The 20,237-nt window shown below is 41.2% G+C and overlaps 1 protein-coding gene across 5 annotated transcripts in view; it reads right to left on the reverse strand.

Annotated features, from left to right (window-relative positions):
• Nucleotides 1-392: 392 nt before the first annotated feature.
• The window catches only part of rbm10 (RNA binding motif protein 10), a 35,219-nt gene continuing 15,374 nt past the window's right edge, over nucleotides 393-20,237 (reverse strand). For 2 of the 5 annotated variants that reach the window (XM_079802999.1, XM_079803000.1), the window contains 17 exons: nucleotides 15,195-15,281; nucleotides 12,898-12,958; nucleotides 12,646-12,807; nucleotides 12,411-12,571; nucleotides 12,203-12,300; nucleotides 10,079-10,166; nucleotides 9,048-9,237; nucleotides 8,881-8,966; nucleotides 8,667-8,748; nucleotides 7,793-7,884; nucleotides 5,532-5,723; nucleotides 5,004-5,177; nucleotides 4,858-4,920; nucleotides 4,218-4,397; nucleotides 2,175-2,240; nucleotides 1,952-2,040; nucleotides 393-1,834 (listed from right to left, as the gene is read on the reverse strand). In XM_079802999.1, coding sequence (XP_079659125.1) covers nucleotides 1,759-1,834; nucleotides 1,952-2,040; nucleotides 2,175-2,240; nucleotides 4,218-4,397; nucleotides 4,858-4,920; nucleotides 5,004-5,177; nucleotides 5,532-5,723; nucleotides 7,793-7,884; nucleotides 8,667-8,748; nucleotides 8,881-8,966; nucleotides 9,048-9,237; nucleotides 10,079-10,166; nucleotides 12,203-12,300; nucleotides 12,411-12,571; nucleotides 12,646-12,807; nucleotides 12,898-12,958; nucleotides 15,195-15,281 — 1,947 coding nt within the window. In that variant the 3' untranslated portion in view covers nucleotides 393-1,758. The remainder of the gene's footprint in view (nucleotides 1,835-1,951; nucleotides 2,041-2,174; nucleotides 2,241-4,217; nucleotides 4,398-4,857; nucleotides 4,921-5,003; nucleotides 5,178-5,531; nucleotides 5,724-7,792; nucleotides 7,885-8,666; nucleotides 8,749-8,880; nucleotides 8,967-9,047; nucleotides 9,238-10,078; nucleotides 10,167-12,202; nucleotides 12,301-12,410; nucleotides 12,572-12,645; nucleotides 12,808-12,897; nucleotides 12,959-15,194; nucleotides 15,282-20,237) is intronic. The other 3 variants (XM_079803003.1, XM_079803001.1, XM_079803002.1) reach the window with 3 other exon arrangements.

A 20,237-nucleotide genomic window follows, 5' to 3' on the forward strand; every position in this document is an offset into this window, starting at 1 on the left:
AGAGGTTAAAAATACCTGTTCCCTTTCAGTCGGTCACGTTCGACGTTACGTCGACGTCGCGACATATTGGGATCCCAATATGTCTGTGACATTGACGTAACCGAGACATTTTCTATTTTAATGTCTGAATTTCAAGCATCATTACTCCAGTCTTCAGTGTCACATGATCCTTCAGAAATCATTCTAATGTGATGATTTGATGATCAAGCAATATTTATTATCATTATCAATGTTGAAAACAGTTATGGTGATTAATATTATTGTTTTGTCAGGATTCTTTGATGAATAGAAAGTTGAAAAGAGCAATCTTTTGTGACATTATGAATGTCTTTACTGTCAATTTAATGTGTCCTTGCTTAATAAAAGTATTAAAAAAAAAACGGACCCCGAACTGATATAGGAAGCTGTATTGTGCAAATGCATTCTCTCAGTACATGTCGGGTTGTTGGGGACAAACTCACTCATTGCAAACGTCATGTCTCACAGTCATTTCACAGCGAAATTTAGAAGAAAAAAAACTTTTTCCTCAAATTACCATAAAAAAAGGAAGATCCCCCACACACTATGTTAATAATAAAAAGCTGAACTGGAAGGAAAAGTCACAATAGAATAGAATATTTTCTTCTTGTATAATTGAACACATTATAGGAAATAAAATTAGCCTTTTTTTCTAACTTGGATTGTGGTAAAATGAGACCCAGACGTGTTTAGGCGTCAATACATTTAAAAAAAAACAAAAAAAACATCTGCTTTCAAAACATGTCCCATTATCAATATTCATACAGCAAGTCCTATATTTCACATGAAACAATTCTTATAAGGAACCATTTTCTAAATCATAATCATCCAACAAAATAACCTTTTCTGTTAACATCCGAGCAAAATTAGTATGAATAAAACAAACAAAATAAACATAACGGCACTTAGTGCTAATAAGGACAAGTACTCACAAACTCACTCTGACCACCTTAAATTCACATTTAAAAACCTGTATACCAGCTTATACAGCTTATAAGTCATATGATATGATATATTTACTGCAAATTAGGCTAATAAAAATCCTCTGCTGTGCCTTTTCTTGAAGAGACGATCACTAAAGAATAATCTACTGTGCAAGTCTTCACAGACACCTGCTGTCTGTCATTTCTGCATAGACTGTCATGTCACGGGAGACATGCGAAATGCATAGCACACGTACTTGCAAATCAGCAAAAGCTTCTGCTTAGGGTCACTGGCTGTTGATCAAAGAATATATAAAGGGACAAAACCGTGTGTTAAAAGTCGAAAGAAACGTATTCTGAATTGTCCCAGTTTTCCATCCTGACATCATTTTCTCAGCTTCCCAGAATTGCAAAATGTTTCGCCTAAATTCAGGTCATCCGCACATGTTCACAAATTGCTTTCTGGGAAGCTGACGGTGGGCTAAAGTCACAGAGCTGGACTGTATTTACAGTAACGGTGTGCTGTGTGGTGGGTTTTTTCTTCAGGGTCCTGAGGGTATTCAACCTGAATCCAATTTAGAGAGATATATATATATGCACTTTCCACTTGACTCTAAATAAATAGGATTCAGGCTGATTAAGGAAAAACACTTTCCTAAATCAACCTGAATCCGATATTTATCTGCATCATTCCAATCTTTGATAAATGGTCTCTTAGCTGCATTGTCGCTCTGTGCACACGTTCCGCACCACAAGGTTACAAACTGCTCACGAGGCGTTTCGTTTAGTATTGGAGAAGGTCCAAAGACGTACAGCATTACTCCACTGGGAGGTTGCGAATGAAAAAGCCTTTCTCCATCCTTCCAGGAAGCATCTGAGATCCAACGCCACTGCTGACCATGGGCAAGAGCAAAACAGAAGACATTACACTCAAACACCACAATGTTACCATAGCACACCCCCAAAATAACGTGTTATTTCCATGGTACAATGTCTTAAACTGCACTTACGAAGGGCTGAATCTCCTCTTTTTTGCATCTGGTTGTTGTGGGACAGCCCCTTTTTCTCTCCTTTCTGCTGCCCGGTCCCTGTATTTCAGCTAAAAAGAGCGCCACCCAGAGGTCAATACTTCAGAAGTGTCAAAATCAATGAATCATAGGAAAAAAATAACAGTTAAGAGGGAAATACAGTCCTGAATGTATCAGGAGTTTGGAGATGTAATCGGGGGTTTACCTCAATTTCGGATCGCTCGTGTGACTCTGGCTGGCCCGGTCTGGCTCTCCTCTGCTCCAGGTTTTGCTGCACATGGATGAACAAAGACAATGACGTGTATTATTCTGATAATTAATTTGGTTTGTTGTTGCAGCTTGAATTTGGATTCATAGATTTTTCCAGCAAAAATATCCAAACTAAAACGAGACAAAAATGAACAATCAGACTGAGTGTGAACAACAATAAAGTGTTTTAGTTGCACAGCGAGCACCGTTGGTCTAGTTATAGCTGGTGTTATTTGTATAGTATTATGGTATTTATTCATATTTTAAGTTAGCAGTTTTTAGTAATACTGCTGTTTTTGTAATTTGTATTAGTTCTGTTGACAGTCGTCTTTTATTGCGTGTTCCACTGCATTCGGGCCAGTCTGAGGTAATATTCATATTTCATTATATTCAAGCTTTTTTGAAATGAACAAAAACTTTTTTTAATAGTTTTATTTTAGGCCCTGTTCACATCTGGTATTAAGATGCATTCATGGTCGATCGGATCACAAGTGGACGAAGCTAAATACAGCTGTAAACGGGTCTAAAAATGTTTTGAGCTTGTCCACTTTCCACCACTTCCAGGGGGTAGTCGAATGTGTTCAAACAGCCACGGAAAAAACCCGTCTACTCTACGCCTACTGACCTAATGCATAAACATTATGGGAAGCGCGCTAGCCAGACAGGATTTAAACTCAATTCACTCAATTTTGTTTTGACGATGAAAAACGTCCCAAGCTGAATGTTCTCTCACCATTCCTGATTTCTAACACACACTAACAGCGTTCGGCTGGTCTTGTGTCTGTCAGAGCAGAAACTAAAGCTGATGCTCTCCGTGTTTTTCCGTTGTCTAAATTCCACAAGCTAATTTCATCCATTAGACCGAAAGAGCTGAAAAAGCCCATGCATATGCCCGCCCATAGACCCTCCACTCACACAAATCAGGACAGAAGTGGTTGAAAGTGGACAAAAGAGATGGATTAAAACACCAGGTGTAAACGGGTGTGTCTCCCTCGTCTACTTGAGATCTGATCGACCAAAACGCATCTTAATACCAGGTGTAAACAGGACTTTAGATAACAGTAATAGCACTGTTTATTGCTAATATTCTTTTCAATGTACACTATATTGCAAAAAGTTTTGGGACGCCTGCCTTTACATGCACATGAACTTTAATAACATCCCATTCTTAATCCGTAGGGTTTAATATGGAGTTGGCCCACCCTTTGCAGCTCTAACAGCTTCAACTCTTCTGGGAAGGCTTTCCACAAGGTTTAGGAGTGTGTTTATGGGAATTTTTGACCATTCTTCTAGAAGCTCATTTGTGAGGTCAGGCACTGATGTTGGACGAGAAGGCCTGGCTCTCAGTCTCCGCTCTAATTCATCCCAAAGGTGTTCAATCGGGTTGAGCTCAGGACTCTGTGCAGGACAGTCAAGTTCCTCCACACCAAACTCACTCATCCATGTCTTTATGGACATTTGTGCACTGTTCTTGAGCTAATCTGAAGGCCACAGGAAATTTGTAGGTCTTTAGCTATTGACTCTGCAGAAAGTTGCCGACTTCTGCGCACTGTGACCCTCAGCATGTGCTGACCCCGCTCTGTGATTTATGCGTCCTACCACTTCATGGCTGAGTTGCTGTTGTTCCCAATTGCTTCCACTTTGTTATTATACCACTAACAGTTGAGCGTGGAATATTTAGTAGTGAGGAAATTTCCTGAATGGTCTTATGGCACAGGTGGCAACCGATCACGGCACCACGCTTGAGTTCACTGAGCTCCTGAGAGAGACCCATTCTTTCACAGATGTTTGTAGGAGCGTCTGCATGTCTAGTGCTTGATTTATACACCTGTGGCCATGGAAGTGATTGGAGCACCTGATTCAATGATTTGGGAGGAGTGTCCCAATACTTTTGGCAATATAGTGTATGAAAAAAAAAATTTACATATAAAAATGAAAACAACATCCTCTTGGCATTCAACAAGGCTCATATGTTGGCAGATCTCCAGCCATCACTCACTCTGTGTAGCTCTGAGAGCTGCTGATGTCTGATCAGAGCCTCTTTACTGGGGAACTGTCTCCTGCACAGCAGACAGGCCAGTTTAGACCAGTCTGTCAGTCTCTCCTCTCGCTCTCCGCCCTCCTCCTCGCTGTCCGTCTCTCCGCTGTAGCCTGCCACCAGACCCAGAGGAGGACTCTGCTGAGAGAAGCAACAATTCATTTTTTAAAACACTTCAGTGCCAATAATAGAAAATGTTTATTTTGTGCATCTTGTATGTGTACTGTTTGAAAAACAAGACAAAAAGAAACCAGTCAAAATCACTAATAAAATAATCCCCAAAATCCCAACATGCAATAAAACAAAACAACAAAAATACAAAATAAAATGGAAAATAATATAAAGACCCGAACATGTAATGATTGGAAAACCATTCATATGGTGGAAGTAGTGGAAAGCCATGCTTTCTTAACAGCTGTTTTTTCACCGCTGTCATTTTTGTTGTGGATTTATTTTGTGTGGGCGGCATTGTATGTTCTCTAACAGTATATGACGGTTCACGTTTTTCAAACTTTTTACTTTTTCCCCCTTAAGCGAGGAACGAAAAATAACTTTCCCATGAGTATAACAGGCCCGTAGGGTAACAAAACACAAAACATACTTCTCTTTCTTCTGGATGTCTGATCTGCTCCATCAGAATCTGAGGTCTCTCCAGCAAGACACCCTGTGGGAAAATTTCACACCATCAGTGAGACATGATGTGGCATTTTAACAGCAGGGCATTAGTCAGACGTGTACAAACCCAACCTTCATCTCCAGGACGGCGTAACCCGCATCCGCGCTGGCAGATTCCCGCCTGTCGTCCGGTCTACCCTGTGCCATCAATCGAGAGTTTGTGCTCAACGTGGAAGACGAGGACGACCGGCCATTATCCTTCTGCCTGTTCAGACTTTTGGCCCACCGCTCCATGTCTTTGGCTATCTGAAGAAACATACAAATACTCGATTTAAATCACATGTCATCTCACCAAAACCTCAACGGTCGAAAAAGAAACTTGTTGTGGAGATGGCAACAACAACAGACAGTTTGTTTCAGCTGATACATCAGTACACCTTAACATGCGAAATGATTCACATGCAGTGAGCATTTCTGACTTCTAACACATTTCCTTTAAAGTCGGCATGAAATGGAAGACAAAATGTAGGGCGGGACTTGGTTTTGTCCATGGGGAATTGATTGGATGGTTGTGGTTTGCTAACGGTGGATCTCATGTGAGTGACAGGTTGCGCCAGTAAACACATTTTTCATGGTGACTTAAGTAGTTTGAGGATGTACCTGCTGTGCTGTCTTACTCTTGGGCTTGTCCTTCTTGTCCTTGCCGTTGTTGGGAGCACCTGAAAGGTCAGAGGACGCTCCCGTGGCCGCAGGGTCTGTGGGGTCATCGGACGTCTGTGATGGGGCAGGAACATACGTGCGGCTTTCCCCATCCCAGTACATGTACTGCTGCGTATGGGCATTATAATAGTACTAGAAGAACATCACAAAGCATTCTCAGTATCAGTATGCTTGTATAGAAGCTGTATTAAGTTGCTTGGTCATCACTGACGGACTAGTCATCAAATAAAAGACAAGAACCTTACACAATTAAACTCACCTGAATCGGTCGGAAATCAATGGGGGCTTGGGGCAAAAATGACACCAAACTGAACAAAGATGCTCATAATAGATAAGGGGGCATAAACTGCTCAATTAAACTAAATCTATTATAACTGTTGTTATTAAAAGTGAAATATGAAAATTAAAAGTGTTGATTGCAGCATTACATTTAGATCTGCTCACGTTGCATCAGATTTATTTTTGTGTGTTGTTTTTTGCAGCGCTGAGCATTACAACCAATAACACACGTTTCTGTTGAGCTTATGAATGCAATGGTCAATCAGAGGTTTAGATCTGACAGCTGAAAGCACCGCCGTTTTATTCTGTGACTAAATCCTGAATCTGAAAATGATTCTTGTCATCATAACACTTTATTATCAGGTGTTACATGTACTTATTGTGGTAATAACAGATCTGCAAAATTACAAGTAACTACTCCTAAACCAAAACCTATAGTAAGTACATGTAGGTCATCAATATTTCTCAGTACTTATTTATGTAATTTAGTGCCGAGCAAATTAACGTGGGTGATTATTTTTTTTCAGTTTAACGCATTCAAAATATTTAACGCAATTAACGCAGCGTCCGTTTTTATATCCATTTTTGCCTAGCGTTACATTATATGATCACGCCTTTATTCATGTAAATGCTTTTAAACAATCCAAGCGCGACAAGACACAAGAGAACACGCTGTATGTCATTGTCCTGTCTGTGTGTGTGCGCATCTCATGTCAGCTAATCGAGGGACACCCTGACACACACTCGACATTTTAACATTTATTATAATGGGGTTACGAGAAGATTGTTTTAAGTTCACTTAAATTAAAACTTGTTTTTTTAAAGCCTAATAAATGTTGAAATTGGTAGCTTTCAGTTATACTGTAATGTAACGACATTAATGTTTCATAGAGACATTAGTATCAGTGATACTGGCCTTCATTCATATAGAGATGCCATTACAACAAATATTTAAAAATATGCTGTCTTTAAATTGTTTCTACATTAATTTGGAGAGTAACTAAAATTATTAAAATATAATAAAACATATGTTTTTAATCGCGATTAATTACAGAAAAAAAAAAGCGATTAATTAGTGCAAAAAATGTTAATCGATTCCCAGCACTAGTGTAATTACATAAAGTCACCTTAAAATAAAATACCCAATATTGCAGCCCTACCCTGTAATGAATTCCTGTTTTTTAGTTTAATAACTGATATACTTTATTTCGGCTATTTACATTATGAATTGGTGTAAATACATGTATGCCAACTTTGAGCAGCATTAAACAGTCAATTAACATAAATGCCATTCAGGTGGAGCTTTTGTCCCACCTTGTCAGTGTAAAGACGGCTTTTGTTGATGCTGGTATAATTTGATTGGTAACAGTCCATAGTATTCGGAATAATTGAAGTAACTGGTCAAATTTAAGCATTTGTCATAAAAACACAGATATATTCCATAAGGTAATGATATAAATCCACCTATATAGAATAAAAAACACCCCAGATATAAACAGCTACATGATATTCAGGGTTTAACTTTGGGTTCCTCAAATCCAGCCCTGAAGGTACTATATGCGGTCCTCCAGAGTTTAGCTCCAACCCTGATTAAACTCAAGCAACTCTGAAGATTGACCAGCTGGTCCATGTGTGTGTTTGATTAGGGTTGGAGCTAGAGGTCTTCACGGGTCCACCTGGATCTGAAAACCCGCAGTCCGACCCATTTTAAATATCAGAGTAATTTAAAATAAATGTGCTTTTACCGAACAGTAAATATGCTAACTTTTCAATTTAAAACAAATACATATTAAATCACAATTTTATGACAACGTTATTATGCCCCTTCTTCCCAGTCAACATGCGCTTATGTGTAAATGACCAAATCCTCCAGCACGCACTTCATAAACTGTGTTCTGCAATCCCCAAGCCTTTTTTATTACCTGTGAATTTGCGTCATAATAGAGGCCTGTAAGAGGGTCATAATAATAGCCAGAGCTCTCATCGTACTGGTACGTGGACACGTCAGGATCCGCTGCAGGAAAGAGGAAACACAATTGATGCACCTTGTTTATATGAAAATGAAGATGCACAGGAATTCATTAGTCAGCTGAAGTAACTGCAAATACATTTTTGGTAAAATTAATATTAAAGTGCCCCTCATTATGCAAGTTTGAATATTTCCTTCCATGCAGTGTGTAATATAGCCGTTTGTGAAAGTAAAAGTTCAGCAGTTTCATAGATCAAAATGCACAATAAATGGCATTATTGTCTCCTTAAAAGAAAGAACCAATTCTGAACTGCCGAAATGAGCAATTCCAGTCTTACTTACATAATAAACCTCCGGAGGTTTGTAACTAGCCTATGGTCTCTACTGGCGGCCCAAGAACAATGTCTACTTTGACGTTCAAACTCTGTAGTTGTAGCTGAGACTGGAAGAGTTTGGTTCAGGTTGTCGACATGTCAAAGCAAATCCTCTTTGCATGCACTTCCAAAGAATGATGACATGGGCTTGAATTGATTTGGTAAAACAAAACGCCATTGTTACGGTTTGTATCACCGTGTATACAACATACTGGGCCATCTGACCAAACAGAAGAGTAGACCAAGCACAACAGACTGGACCATCTGACCAATCAGAGAAGAGTAGACCAGTTACATCCGACTGGACCATCTGACCAAATCAGAGCAGAGTAGACCAATCACAACAAAAATGTTTTTAACTTGGATGCATGTAAACCTATTGTAGGAGACAAAATTAGGAGCCTTTAAACTAACATAATAGGAGCACTTTAATGTTTTGGACGGTGTGCTTACGGTACTGCTGGCACTCCAGGGCAGTTCCAGGTGTGGCAGGCTGGTTCGGGGTAGCAGGCTGAGGTTTCCCAATTATCTCCACCTGGAGACACACAGACACACGGAGTATAAAGACAGACAATAAGTGCATCGGAAATTTAAAAAATGGTTCACTGAATTTTGATAGCAACACAGAAAATAAAATAACGAATGAACAGGAAAAACAGAACTCCACCTGGTTGGCCAGTGTGGAGGTTGTTGTGGCGACAAGCTGGCTGTGGGATGCTGCGAGCGCCAGTATGGAGGTAGCACCTGTTTCTCCTGCGATTAAAAACACATTTACACTTACTTCAGTAAAAGATTCAGGGGCTGGCAGCAGATGTAACGGAGATGTAGGTATACCTGTAGAGGCAGTTCCTCCGTCAGGAGTGCCTAATGAAGTGTGGCTAGTCAGCCCCGCAGCCGCTAGCCTTTTAAAGGGTTGCGCCTCTGCACTGAAACCATGTACGGCCTCTTGCCCAAACACAGCTGCCGCCCCCTGCGGGTGCACACTGAAATCACCACCTGCAGCTGCACCCGAGAGCTGCGCCGTCTGGAACAATAACCAGACATTTGTCAGAGGAAAATCACTGAATGCAAGTAATCCAAAAAACGAAATCAATCTAAAAACAGACTAATTAAAGACTTTTAAAATCAATGTACATGTTCTTTAGGAACAGTTTTAAATAAAACTTTCTAATGTTCATTTGTGTTTGAATGAAGATAATTAAACATCACTGTTTCTGTCAATCATTTGTTCAAAACCAAAACTTCATTTTCAGCCATATATTTCCAGTTGCATCACTAGATAGTATTGTGCTAATATTAAAAAAAAAACACAGTCAGTTTTACTTTTAAAAAAATCTTGCTTCTGATTGGTTGAGACTCGTTCACAGTTGTTTGCTGTATTTGTGTGGCTATTATACATCCAGATTAGCCTTTGAGAGTTACACATCACAGATTTTTCCCAATTGTCATGTAAGATTTGAACGGTTTCTAAGCAAAATAGGTTTCTAAAGGGATAGTTCACCCAAAAATGAAAATGTTGTCATTACTTACCCTCATGTTGTTCCAAACCTGTATACGTTTCTTGCTTCTGCTGAACACACAATTGGTTAGACAGTTGACGGTAGCTATTGACTTCCATAGTATTTTTTCCTCCCTATTTTTTTGGCTACCGTCAACTGTCTAACCAGTATTCTTCAAAATATCTTCTTTTGTGTTCCAAGAAACTCATTTATGGGTGAACTATCCCTTTAAGTGGAATAACTGATATCAAATCAATCTGCTTTGCAACATGGCCGCATTTACACCTTGGATGCACATTCATTATCACTAATTGAACATCCTAGAGTAAATTATTCCCTACATATTAGTCTTTATGTTGTGAGTACCTGAGTGACGGCCCACTGCGCTGCAGCTATAGCTGTACTCGCTACTGTCGCCACACTCACCCGACTCCCATCTGCCAGAAAAGCATCGCTGAGAGAGAGAGGGAGAACACTCACAAAGCTGCATAACATACATGTAAAGCATTATAGTAATAGTAAGATCTGTAAACATTCTCAAATGTGTGGCTCTGCTGCATTTTACTTTTCCTATTACACAACTATGACATCAGTGTAGCGCTGCTGGATCGGTATAGGCTTTTAAAAATCACAGTTCGCTTGTTGTCACATCCTGCTCTGATTAGTGGCATAAAGGAATTTCTGCCTGCATTATTGTCAACTTAACAATAATGTCAATATTTAAAACAAATTATTTAGACTTACATGATACCCTGCTGCTATGCGTGTCATCTTTTATTTTACTGTTTAACATTATCTGGGAGACACGATCATATGTGCTGCCGGTGCTGCCATTATTAATATAATTTCCCCACAAACCTTTAATTTACTTTAGTTGAAATTAATATTGGTTTCATTCTGATGCTCTTTAATGTGATACACTATATAGCCAAAAGTATTGGGACACCCCTCCAAATCATTGAATTCAGGTGTTCCCATCACTTCCATGGCCACAGGTGTATAAATCAAGCTACTAGACATGCAGACGCTTCTACAAACATTTGTGAGAGAATGGGTCGCTCTCAGGAGCTCAGTGAACTCAAGCGCGGGACCGGGATCGGCTGCCACCTGTGCAATAAGACCATTCGTGAAATTTCCTCACTACTAAATATTCCACGGTCAACTGTTAGTGGTATAATAACAAAGTGGAGGCAATTGGGAACAACAGCAACTCAGCCACGAAGTGGTAGGCCACATAAAAATAAAAAAGCGGGGTCAGCGCATGCTGAGGGTCACAGAGCGCAGAAGTCGCCAACTTTCTGCAGAGTCAATAGACCTCCAAACTTCATGTGGCCTTCAGATTAGCTCAAGAACAGTGTGTAGAGCTTTATGGAGAGGGTTTCCATGGCCGAGCAGCTCATCCAAGACTTACATCACCAAGTGTAATGCAAAGCGTCGGATGCAGTGGGGTAAAGCGCGCCGCCACTGGACTCTAGAGCAGTGGAGACGTGTTCTCTGGAGTGACCAATCACGCTTCTCTGTCTGGCAATCCGATGGATGAGTCTGGGTTTGGCGGTTGCCAGGAGAACGGGACTTTCCTGACTGCATTGTGCCAAGTGTAAAGTTTGGTGGAGGGGGATTATGGTGTGGGTTTGTTTTCCAGGGGTTGGGCTTGGCCCCTTAGTTCCAGTGAAAGGAACTCTTAATGCTTCAGCATACCTAATTTTGCTCATTTTGGACAATTTCATGCTCCCAACTTTGTGGGGACAGTTTGGGGATGGCCCCTTCCTGCTCCAACATGACTGCTCTCCAGTGCACAAAGCATCGGCCCATAAAGACATGAATGAGCAAGTTGGGTGTGGAGGAACTTGAGTCATGAGCTCAACCCGATTGAACACCTTTGGGATGAATTAGAGCAGAGACTCGAGCCAGGCCTTCTCGTCCAACATCAGTGCCTGACCTCACAAATGAGCTTCTAGAAGAATGGTCAAAAATCCCCATAAACACACTCCTAAACCTTGTGGAAAGCCTTCCCAGAAGAGTTGAAGCTGTTAGAGCTGCAAAGGGTGGGCCAACTCCATATTAAACCCTACAGATTAAGAATGGGATGTCATTAAAGTTCATGTGCATGTAAAGGCAGGCGTCCCAAAACTTTTGGCAGTATAGTGTATATTGTTTGTTTCGTATTCTTGCAGTTCTGTAATAAAATAAGGCAAACAGACTGAAGTATTGCGTAAACACATACAGTACGGCTTGGACGCTCCCCTTTAAAATCACAAAATATGCACTCAGAATATTGACACCTTTTTTCTTTGTTTCACAATACTCAATTAATGATTGTAAACTGAGGTTGGTGTCTTTAAAATAAGTATCTGTGCTGAATTTTACATAAATAAATCTCAAGAATCCCATGCTATGGGCACAGCCTACAGCAGAAGTTTATTTTTAAGCTTCCGCTTTTTTAAACGCAGAAGTGTGATAAAGGCCTATTAGAAAGTTATGAACTCATACCGTTTGGAGCCCTTGGCAAACTCTACAGAGATGAGCTTGCCGTCAATAGAGAGAGGAGGCTGCAGGGACTGGAGGATCTGAAGCAGCTGTGAAGCTTCCTAAAACATGATACAATACCTGTTTGTGTTAGTCTTACACATATGCGTTGAAGCCGCAACTTCCCAGCAAAACAAGCAGATGCCATTTGCAAGTAGAGTCGCTGTCTTACCACGATAGTAGTGAGCTGCAGGAAAGCAAACCCTCGGTTGAGCTGTGTCTGTTTGTCTTTGATGAGCCGGACATTTGAAGAGGAGAGAGTAGCAAATGGGGACAAAGCGGACAAAATGGCCTCTAGTGTCGTATGGGGTCCCAGATTCCGCAGTATCAGAGCTGAAGACATGTGAACACAGATGGAAGCAATGTCTTACCCAAAAGGAAAAGTGTTAAACGTGTGTACGACTTACTGTCATTGGCCACCTCGCCAGCCTGGGTCGAGGAACTTAAGTTGAGAATTGGAGATGCTGTCTGGTATATGATGGGAAGGGGCAGTAAACCCTGAGCTGAGTCCTTTAACTGACCCAAAGGTAAACTCTTTGGCACCAGAGGCAGTTTTTTTAGCTCAGCCTCTGAAAAGAAAGAGCCATACGTGCAAGAATGTACATTAATATACATGTTTTTACCATTTGGAGCATGAGAAAGGCCATTTCAATTCTCACCTGATTTTGGAACTCCGCATTTGAAACACTTTTCTCTTCGTTTGAAGTTCTGCACTCCACACTGCCAAGCAAAACAGATGTTTAGGCCAACAAGAAAGAAATTAATACAATCACACCATTATTTTGGTGTTTTCCCAAATGGTCCATTATTGTGACATCAATATATTAATAATAATAGTAATAAGGCTCAACAGCAGCTCAACATTGCTTAACGAGCAACAAACCTCATTGGCTCAACATTAGCCCAAACAAGCTTGATTTGCGACTGAGAACCAGTTAAGTTTGCTCTTCCATTTCCCATATTTGATGTGCTCTATGTATGTGCATTGATCAATGTCTACATGTGAAAATATGATAAACAAATTTAATTTAGGCTTATAAACGATCTGAAAGTGCATCTTCAAAAGACTTAGATTAAACTGCTTGATTCATATGGATTACTGTTATTCATATTGAAGCATCAGAGTTTTGGTTGCATGGACTTTCAATGGAGGGTCAGAAATTTCTCAGGTTTCATGAAAAATATCTTCATTTGTGTTTCGAAGATGAATGAAAGTCTTAGGTTTGGAATGAAAAGATGCAAAAGTGTCACACAATGATCCAGTGTAACGTGTGTCATATATTCCAAGTGTTCTGGGGAATATTTTCAAGTGTATACGATAGGGTTTAGGGAAAAACAAACCGAAATGTAATATATTATTTAATGAAAATCCAGATATTGTCCATTGATCATCTGTGCACAACTACACGTCTGTGAGACTCAAGATGAACAAAAACGCGACATGAAATACAATTCATGTAATTTCTTCTCTGAGGTTAATATATCCGTTGTGTTCGCCGAAACATAGTTATTGCCAACTATTATTCTGACTGTTATCTAGTGTTGGGGAGTAGCTAACTACAAGTAGCGACACTACTAACTTAACTACATTTTTCAGTAGCTCAGCTGTAGTGTAACAGTGTAGCTTGACAGTAGCTATAAACTTTTTCCAGCTAGTAGCGGTGTAGCATGACCAAAAGCTATATTGCGTTTTGAAGCATCACAGCGTCGTCTTCTTATTAGATCACAAACTGAAATTGTGAATTACATACAGGTGAATTGCAGCGCACTTATCACACAGCAAAGGCTGAGATCTAATTAAATAGGTTGTGTTGGTTTTCAGAATGAAGCGCACTGTTTTCATGCAAGTAGCTCTTGATTCGCGTCTCAGAGCGGCTCCGTTCACAGTAAATGAGCTTCATCACTGCATGTGCTGTGAGTTTAACCTGCATTTTTGACTACTCCCGTGTATACAATTTCATCTGCATACATTTTGTTCCTGCATTGATGTTACATGTGTAGCAATTTTGCACTTTCAGTTTGAGATATAGGCTTAAATTTGAATATTATTGTGTGTTTCTTTGGATAGTTTATAAAATAAACAATACTGTGAAATCATAATTGTATTACATTATGTTGTTTTAAACCCCAAATCCTAATTACTTATAACATTCTTCATTAAAAAGTATTCAATTATTTGTAATATACAATGTCATTGTAAAAAAGAAAAGTTTTCAATGCGGCTAGCTACTTTTTGATAGTAAGTTGTAGTGTAGCTCACTACGTTTTCAGAAGGTTTGCTTGACTGTACCTTAACTACTTTGTAGTTTGACTAGCTACTCATAAGTTAGTCTCAGAGTAGCTTCCCAAACACTGCTGTCTTCATCTTGAGTTCCGGTCCTGAAATATTCAACCCAGTGGAGAAAGTCCACAAATACTTTTTGGGAATTTCTAGGCATTGCATTTCATGTCGTGCATTTATTAATCTTGATTTCTCACAAATTGTGTGCTTTCGGAGTGAACTGTGGAGTCTCACGAACGCACATGCGCATAGCTGTGCATCAAAGACCAATGGCTAAGGTCAGGATTTTCATTAAAAAATACATTAAATATAGGTATGTTATAGTACAAACCCATAGTATATCCATAGAACACTTGGAATATACGACACAAGTTACACTAGATCATTCTGTGATACTTTTGCGCCTTTTTTTGAAAAGCTTGATGCTGGGCACTATTCACTGCCATTATATGGAGGAGCGGGACAATTTTTAACAATTGTCCTTTTGTTGTCCGAAAAAAAGAAAGAAGGGCATATGGCATTAGAACAACACCAGGGTAAGTAAATTATGACTTCATTTTCATTTTAAGATGAGCTATGCCTTTAAAAGCACAATAATTCAAGAATAAATTTTTACTTGGACTTAATTTAAAATGATTCTTTATTAATTGAAATTAAGAACCTTTAGAAAGTTACCTTATTGCAGAGCCAGTCTTCATTAGCACGGGGCTTTGGGTCGCTGTAGTGCATAGATACTCGCTGTCCCAAAATAGTGAGCACTCTCTGAAAACGAGACACAGAGGAAGAGAGGGGACAAAAGAATAAATATCATTTTCAGGGTGGAATTGGTACACTTGAGACCTTATCTCACACAAGAGGGGAGAAGAAGACTGGATAAAAGAGAGAGAGGAAGACAGATATCACCATCAGCTTGAGAGGACTCAGAAAGACGCGCCGGCCTGCGTGTGAGAGAGTGTGTGCGGACACTCTCTCTGGCCAGAAGCCTCAACCTCCCCCATTCAGGGGAAAAAAAAAAAGTCGCGCTCACTCCTGCCCACCCACATTAAGCCACAAATAACACATCCAGACAGAAGTTTCACAAAAGCAAATTCATACAGCGATGACAAGATACATTGAATAAAGACTTGATCGTATTACTGTACCTGAGCCAAACATAAATCCTTCAGGACCTCAATGCTTAAAAATAAATGCAGACAACTTCCCTCATTTGAGCTACTGCCATTAAGAAAACATCCTTAATGTAACTGAATACTTAAAGAAATCTAACCACTATCCAATTACCCAATTTTGAGCATGTCAGAGCCCTGATAAATAAATACAAACATGACTCCATGCTTGTGTACATAAAAACAAATACGCCTTGATATTGTTTCACGTCTATTTGTTATGGCACCCCTTCGTACCCACGAATAATACAGAAATAACCTAAAGTTAGCCTTTTTAAAATCAAGATCTAGGCTAGTAATGGACCACGCAGTCCATTCATGAACCATCTGCTACATGAAAAAATGGCAAAAAACTGGCTGAAAATTGGTGATTTCAATCTCACGGCCTGGCTGCTACACAAATACCAGAGATCAGGGTGCACAGCATGAAAGAAAGTGTTGTTTACCAGGAATTGGGCTGCTGCAGCACATTTAATGAAGAACAAATCTGTGAATTTGCCCAATTCTGCAAGGATTGTGGCAATAAATTAACAGCACACTTAAAGGGGTGGTAAAACACATTCTTTTGAAGGCTTGACTGTGTTTGTGGGGTGCACTGTAACATGTGTTCATGCTTCGTTTTAAAAAAAATTGCCTTATTTTTCATATATTTGACCTTTATTCTACACTGCTCTGTCCCTCCTTGTAAAACGGTCTGATGCTTTCCGGGTTGTATGAAGCCAGTCCCTCAAAAATACGCAGTGGGCTCTGATTGGTTAGCTGGCCCAGTGTGTTGTGATTCGCTAAACGCCTAGTGCACGCATGTCGGAAACGTCACGCCCCTTACCGGAGGCTGTGCTTTGGTCAGTGTTAGAAACAACGGCGTCAATAAAACCATATGAGCCCGAATCAGACCCAGAACATTTGAGTGAAGATGATCGAGCAGAACCTGTTCAGTCCTCAAGAGTAAAGACTGCGGATCTATAGTGATCGCTACTGAATGGCACTTTAACTTTTGTATTTTTAGAACGATTATAGCCAAATATCTGTCGCAAGAACTAACCCAAAACAAACACTAAGCACTGGCTTTAACTAGTAAGTTAGCCAAATCACACACAGAACCATGTTTAGCATGCCTGTAGATAAACACTACATAAAAGCTCTAATCAAAGAATCATTTACACTAATGTCAGGTTCGCTGTTGAGATTTTAACGTTAGTGTTTGTAACGTTAGGTGTTCGTCGGATAACGTTAAGTATGAATGATCATTTAACAGACTGGTTTGCAGAACAGTGTTGTCATCTGTTTACTTCCTCGCTACAACCTATTACAGGAAAACACATCGATGAAATATAAATCAGACTTACAGGTTGTGGCCCGTAAACAGCTTCTGTTTGTAAATCCAGCTTTCAGGACAAGCCGTTGTGCATATCCTGTATTGAACTTGCGAAGTTTGTGGAAGTTTGTGTTGTCCTCCGTGAAATGTGCAGCGCGCGTCATGCATCCACGCACCGGCAGTGTTTTTTTCACGCAGCTGACGTTGTGCAAATCTGGCATTGAAATCGCGAAGACGGTGGATGTTTTCCTCTGTTAGATGTGCTGCAGGGAGCCCCGCGCGCGCCTGATTCCCCGCTGACTCAAACACACGTGCATATAACATGTTTTATGTTAAACGCTCTGCAACGCACCCCCGTCCCAAGGAAGGCTGAACAGAGCAAGTACCCCAGACCTGCAATCCGGATGAAAATAACAGCGTTTCCTCGGCATCGCGGCAACAACACTCCAGCCTACTATACCACAACAGCGCCGCGATACAAAATGGCCTCACCCCCCCTTATTTAATATTCTCGGAGGAGGGGTTTATGTAAATATTGAGCCTGTTGATGTCACCAACCCTGGAGGAATGTGTGTAGTCACCTACTGGCCGTTTGCTGTAGTTCTTAGAAACTGATTTCTTTAAAAGCAAATATCTCCCTTTGCTTTAAACTTTGAACGTTGTAACTTTGCAGATGTTGTTTATGCTCAAGCAGCAACATTACACGCTAGCTAAAGTTAGAATAGTGAAATCGTGGTTTACCACCCCTTTAACTTTTGTGAAATATTAGGTAGTTATTCATTCGCTTTCGACGCTGCGTCATGATGTTGACACTATGGGAATGCCTTCAGTGTGCGCCGGTGTCTGAAACACGTGTGAAACCACGCCAATGTTATCGGACAAGGCAATCAAATGATATCACTGGTGCGCCGGCATGACTACAAAAGGGCACCTGCATTAAACGTCACCAGTTTTGTTGTCTTCAGGAAGCCGCTTTGTTTGGGAGTGCGAGAAAGAAATAGTTTGTGTGTGTGTCCTCGATTTAATACAGGTCATCACACACAAACACTGTGTTGTCTGTTTGGGAGCGGAGCACGCTCTGTTTCTCTCTCAATGGGGTTCTGCTGCTCTTGCTTGGTTCTCTTTGCATGGGGATGGGGGCCAGGCATCAGCGCCTCATGGTATGGATTGTTTCTACCTGATCTCCATACTAAAAGGTGTCGAGATCATGGGGAATTCCGCTCACATAGTCACCTCTGTTGAAATATTTGAACATGGAGGCGCTATGTGAGCATGGATACAAGAAAATGCCCCTAGTTGAAGAGGTGTTTGCAAGTCATCTCTCCCTTGTCTTCCCTGAAGGGACCGGTCTTGCCCTCTAGGCCAGGGTTTCTCAACCCTGGTCCTGGAGGACCCCCAAACACCGATCTCAAAGTCTGCTCTTTCTGAACACCCGATTCAGGTCCTGGAGTTACTTCTAATGAGCTGATGAGTTGAATCAGGTGTGTTTAACTAGGGAGACAAAGAAAATGTGCAGTGTTGAGGGTCCTTCAGGAGCAGGGTTTAGAAACACTGCTCCAAGCCTTTCCAGATTTGCCAAGTCGTACGCAGTGGCGGGTCAGGCCAGTGGAGCCCTGCACAGTATGGCAATGTTGCAGGCCGACCTTCTGAAGGACCTGGTCCAAGGGGAGGGACCATCTCCAGAGGCAGCCCTGGAGCACCGCAGAGCCACAGATCTTGCCCTTCGTGCCACCAAGCAGATGGCCTGTGCCAATGGCCATTCTATGGCTGTGATGGTTGCCACAGAGAGGCATCTATGGTTAAACATTTCGGGTATAAAGGAAAAGGAGAAATCCTCTCTCTTTAACACCCCGGTCTCACCCTCTGGCCTTTTTGGCACTGCCATAGATGCAGTATGAGGTTCAGAGAGGTGAGGGTTCAGTCTGCGGCCTTTACAAAGTTTGTGTTCAGTGTCCTTCAGCCCCGCAGTGTGGACATGAACTATGTTGGCACGCTTCCTGGAATTCTGAGAGGAATGGGTGAATTGACAGTGTTAAGTTCTCCTTTTGTCAGCTCGTTTCCTTGCTGGAATTACGATGATAATAAGCAACCATTAGTGGAGGTATGGGCTACGTTGCAGAAGGGTGGCCAGTACACTTCCCTAGAGGACCTGTTAAACAGACAGTGTCTCTCCCTGGTGGATAGGCGGAAATAGTCTTTCAGTTCCTTTTTTGGTGACAACCGAGGAAGGGCAGTTGACAGAGAGGAAGTCGGGCTCTGTCTGTCTCCCCCTGAAGCTTTAACTCATAGTGGCGATAGGCGATAGTGCAGATGAGCAATGACGGCACACTTCCCCCGAGGTCCACCCAAAGGTTTTTCTTAGCTAGATCTCCTGAAAGTACTTTTGCTATTCTTCTACAAGTTGACTGAGGGCTTTGAGCTGGTAGTTTATAGAGCAGATGGTTCGAACACTAACCGCCGTTCCTCACTCTTGTGCAGTCTTCGCCAGCTCTTTGAGACTGGATGCTGAATACATGCTCCCCTTGGTGGGGTTGCTTTTAAAGAGCTTTACAAATTGGGAATGGCTAATGTGGTGGTACAGTATGTGGTGGTACAGTAACAGTAGTCTGCCCTCTTCCAGAGTGGGGCACACAGCTGAAGCTGCAGCCTCTCTAGTCAGCTCTGCCCTATAGGGGCCCTAGTAAGAAGATGACCTACTCAACTTTGGTCCTAGGACCAGTCTGCTCGCTGAAGCAGTTATTAGATAAAGGCACCTCTTGGTGTTAAAGTGCTTAGCATGTATCTTGTTTGGCACCTCTAGGTTCAGACCCTGGGTTTGGGCTATGCTTGGTTCAAGGTCAAGTCAAGTCACCATTTATATAGCGCTTTTTACAATATAGATTGTTTCAAAGCAGCTTTACAGTCATAATAGGACATTAATGGAAGATGGGTTGTTTATGGCCTTGTGGGTATTTATGTTCCCATAGCATCAACACCATGACGCAGCGTCGAGTTACCTCAAAAGGGAATGTCTTAGGGTCACGTATGTAACCCGGTTCCCCTGAAAAGGGAACGAGATGCTGTGTTGCGTTGCCATGCTTCAGGCATGCCTGTACGTTTTCAGACAACTGACAATCAGACAACTCTAAGTTGATGACATTTAATGCAGGCACACTTTTATGGTCATGCTGCCGCACCAGTGACATCGTATGACTGCCGTGGCCAACAAAATGACTCTTTCTCCAGGCAACTGCACCA

Source organism: Gobio gobio (assembly GCF_949357685.1).
Source record: "Gobio gobio genome assembly, chromosome: 21".
NCBI lineage: Eukaryota > Metazoa > Chordata > Actinopteri > Cypriniformes > Gobionidae > Gobio > Gobio gobio.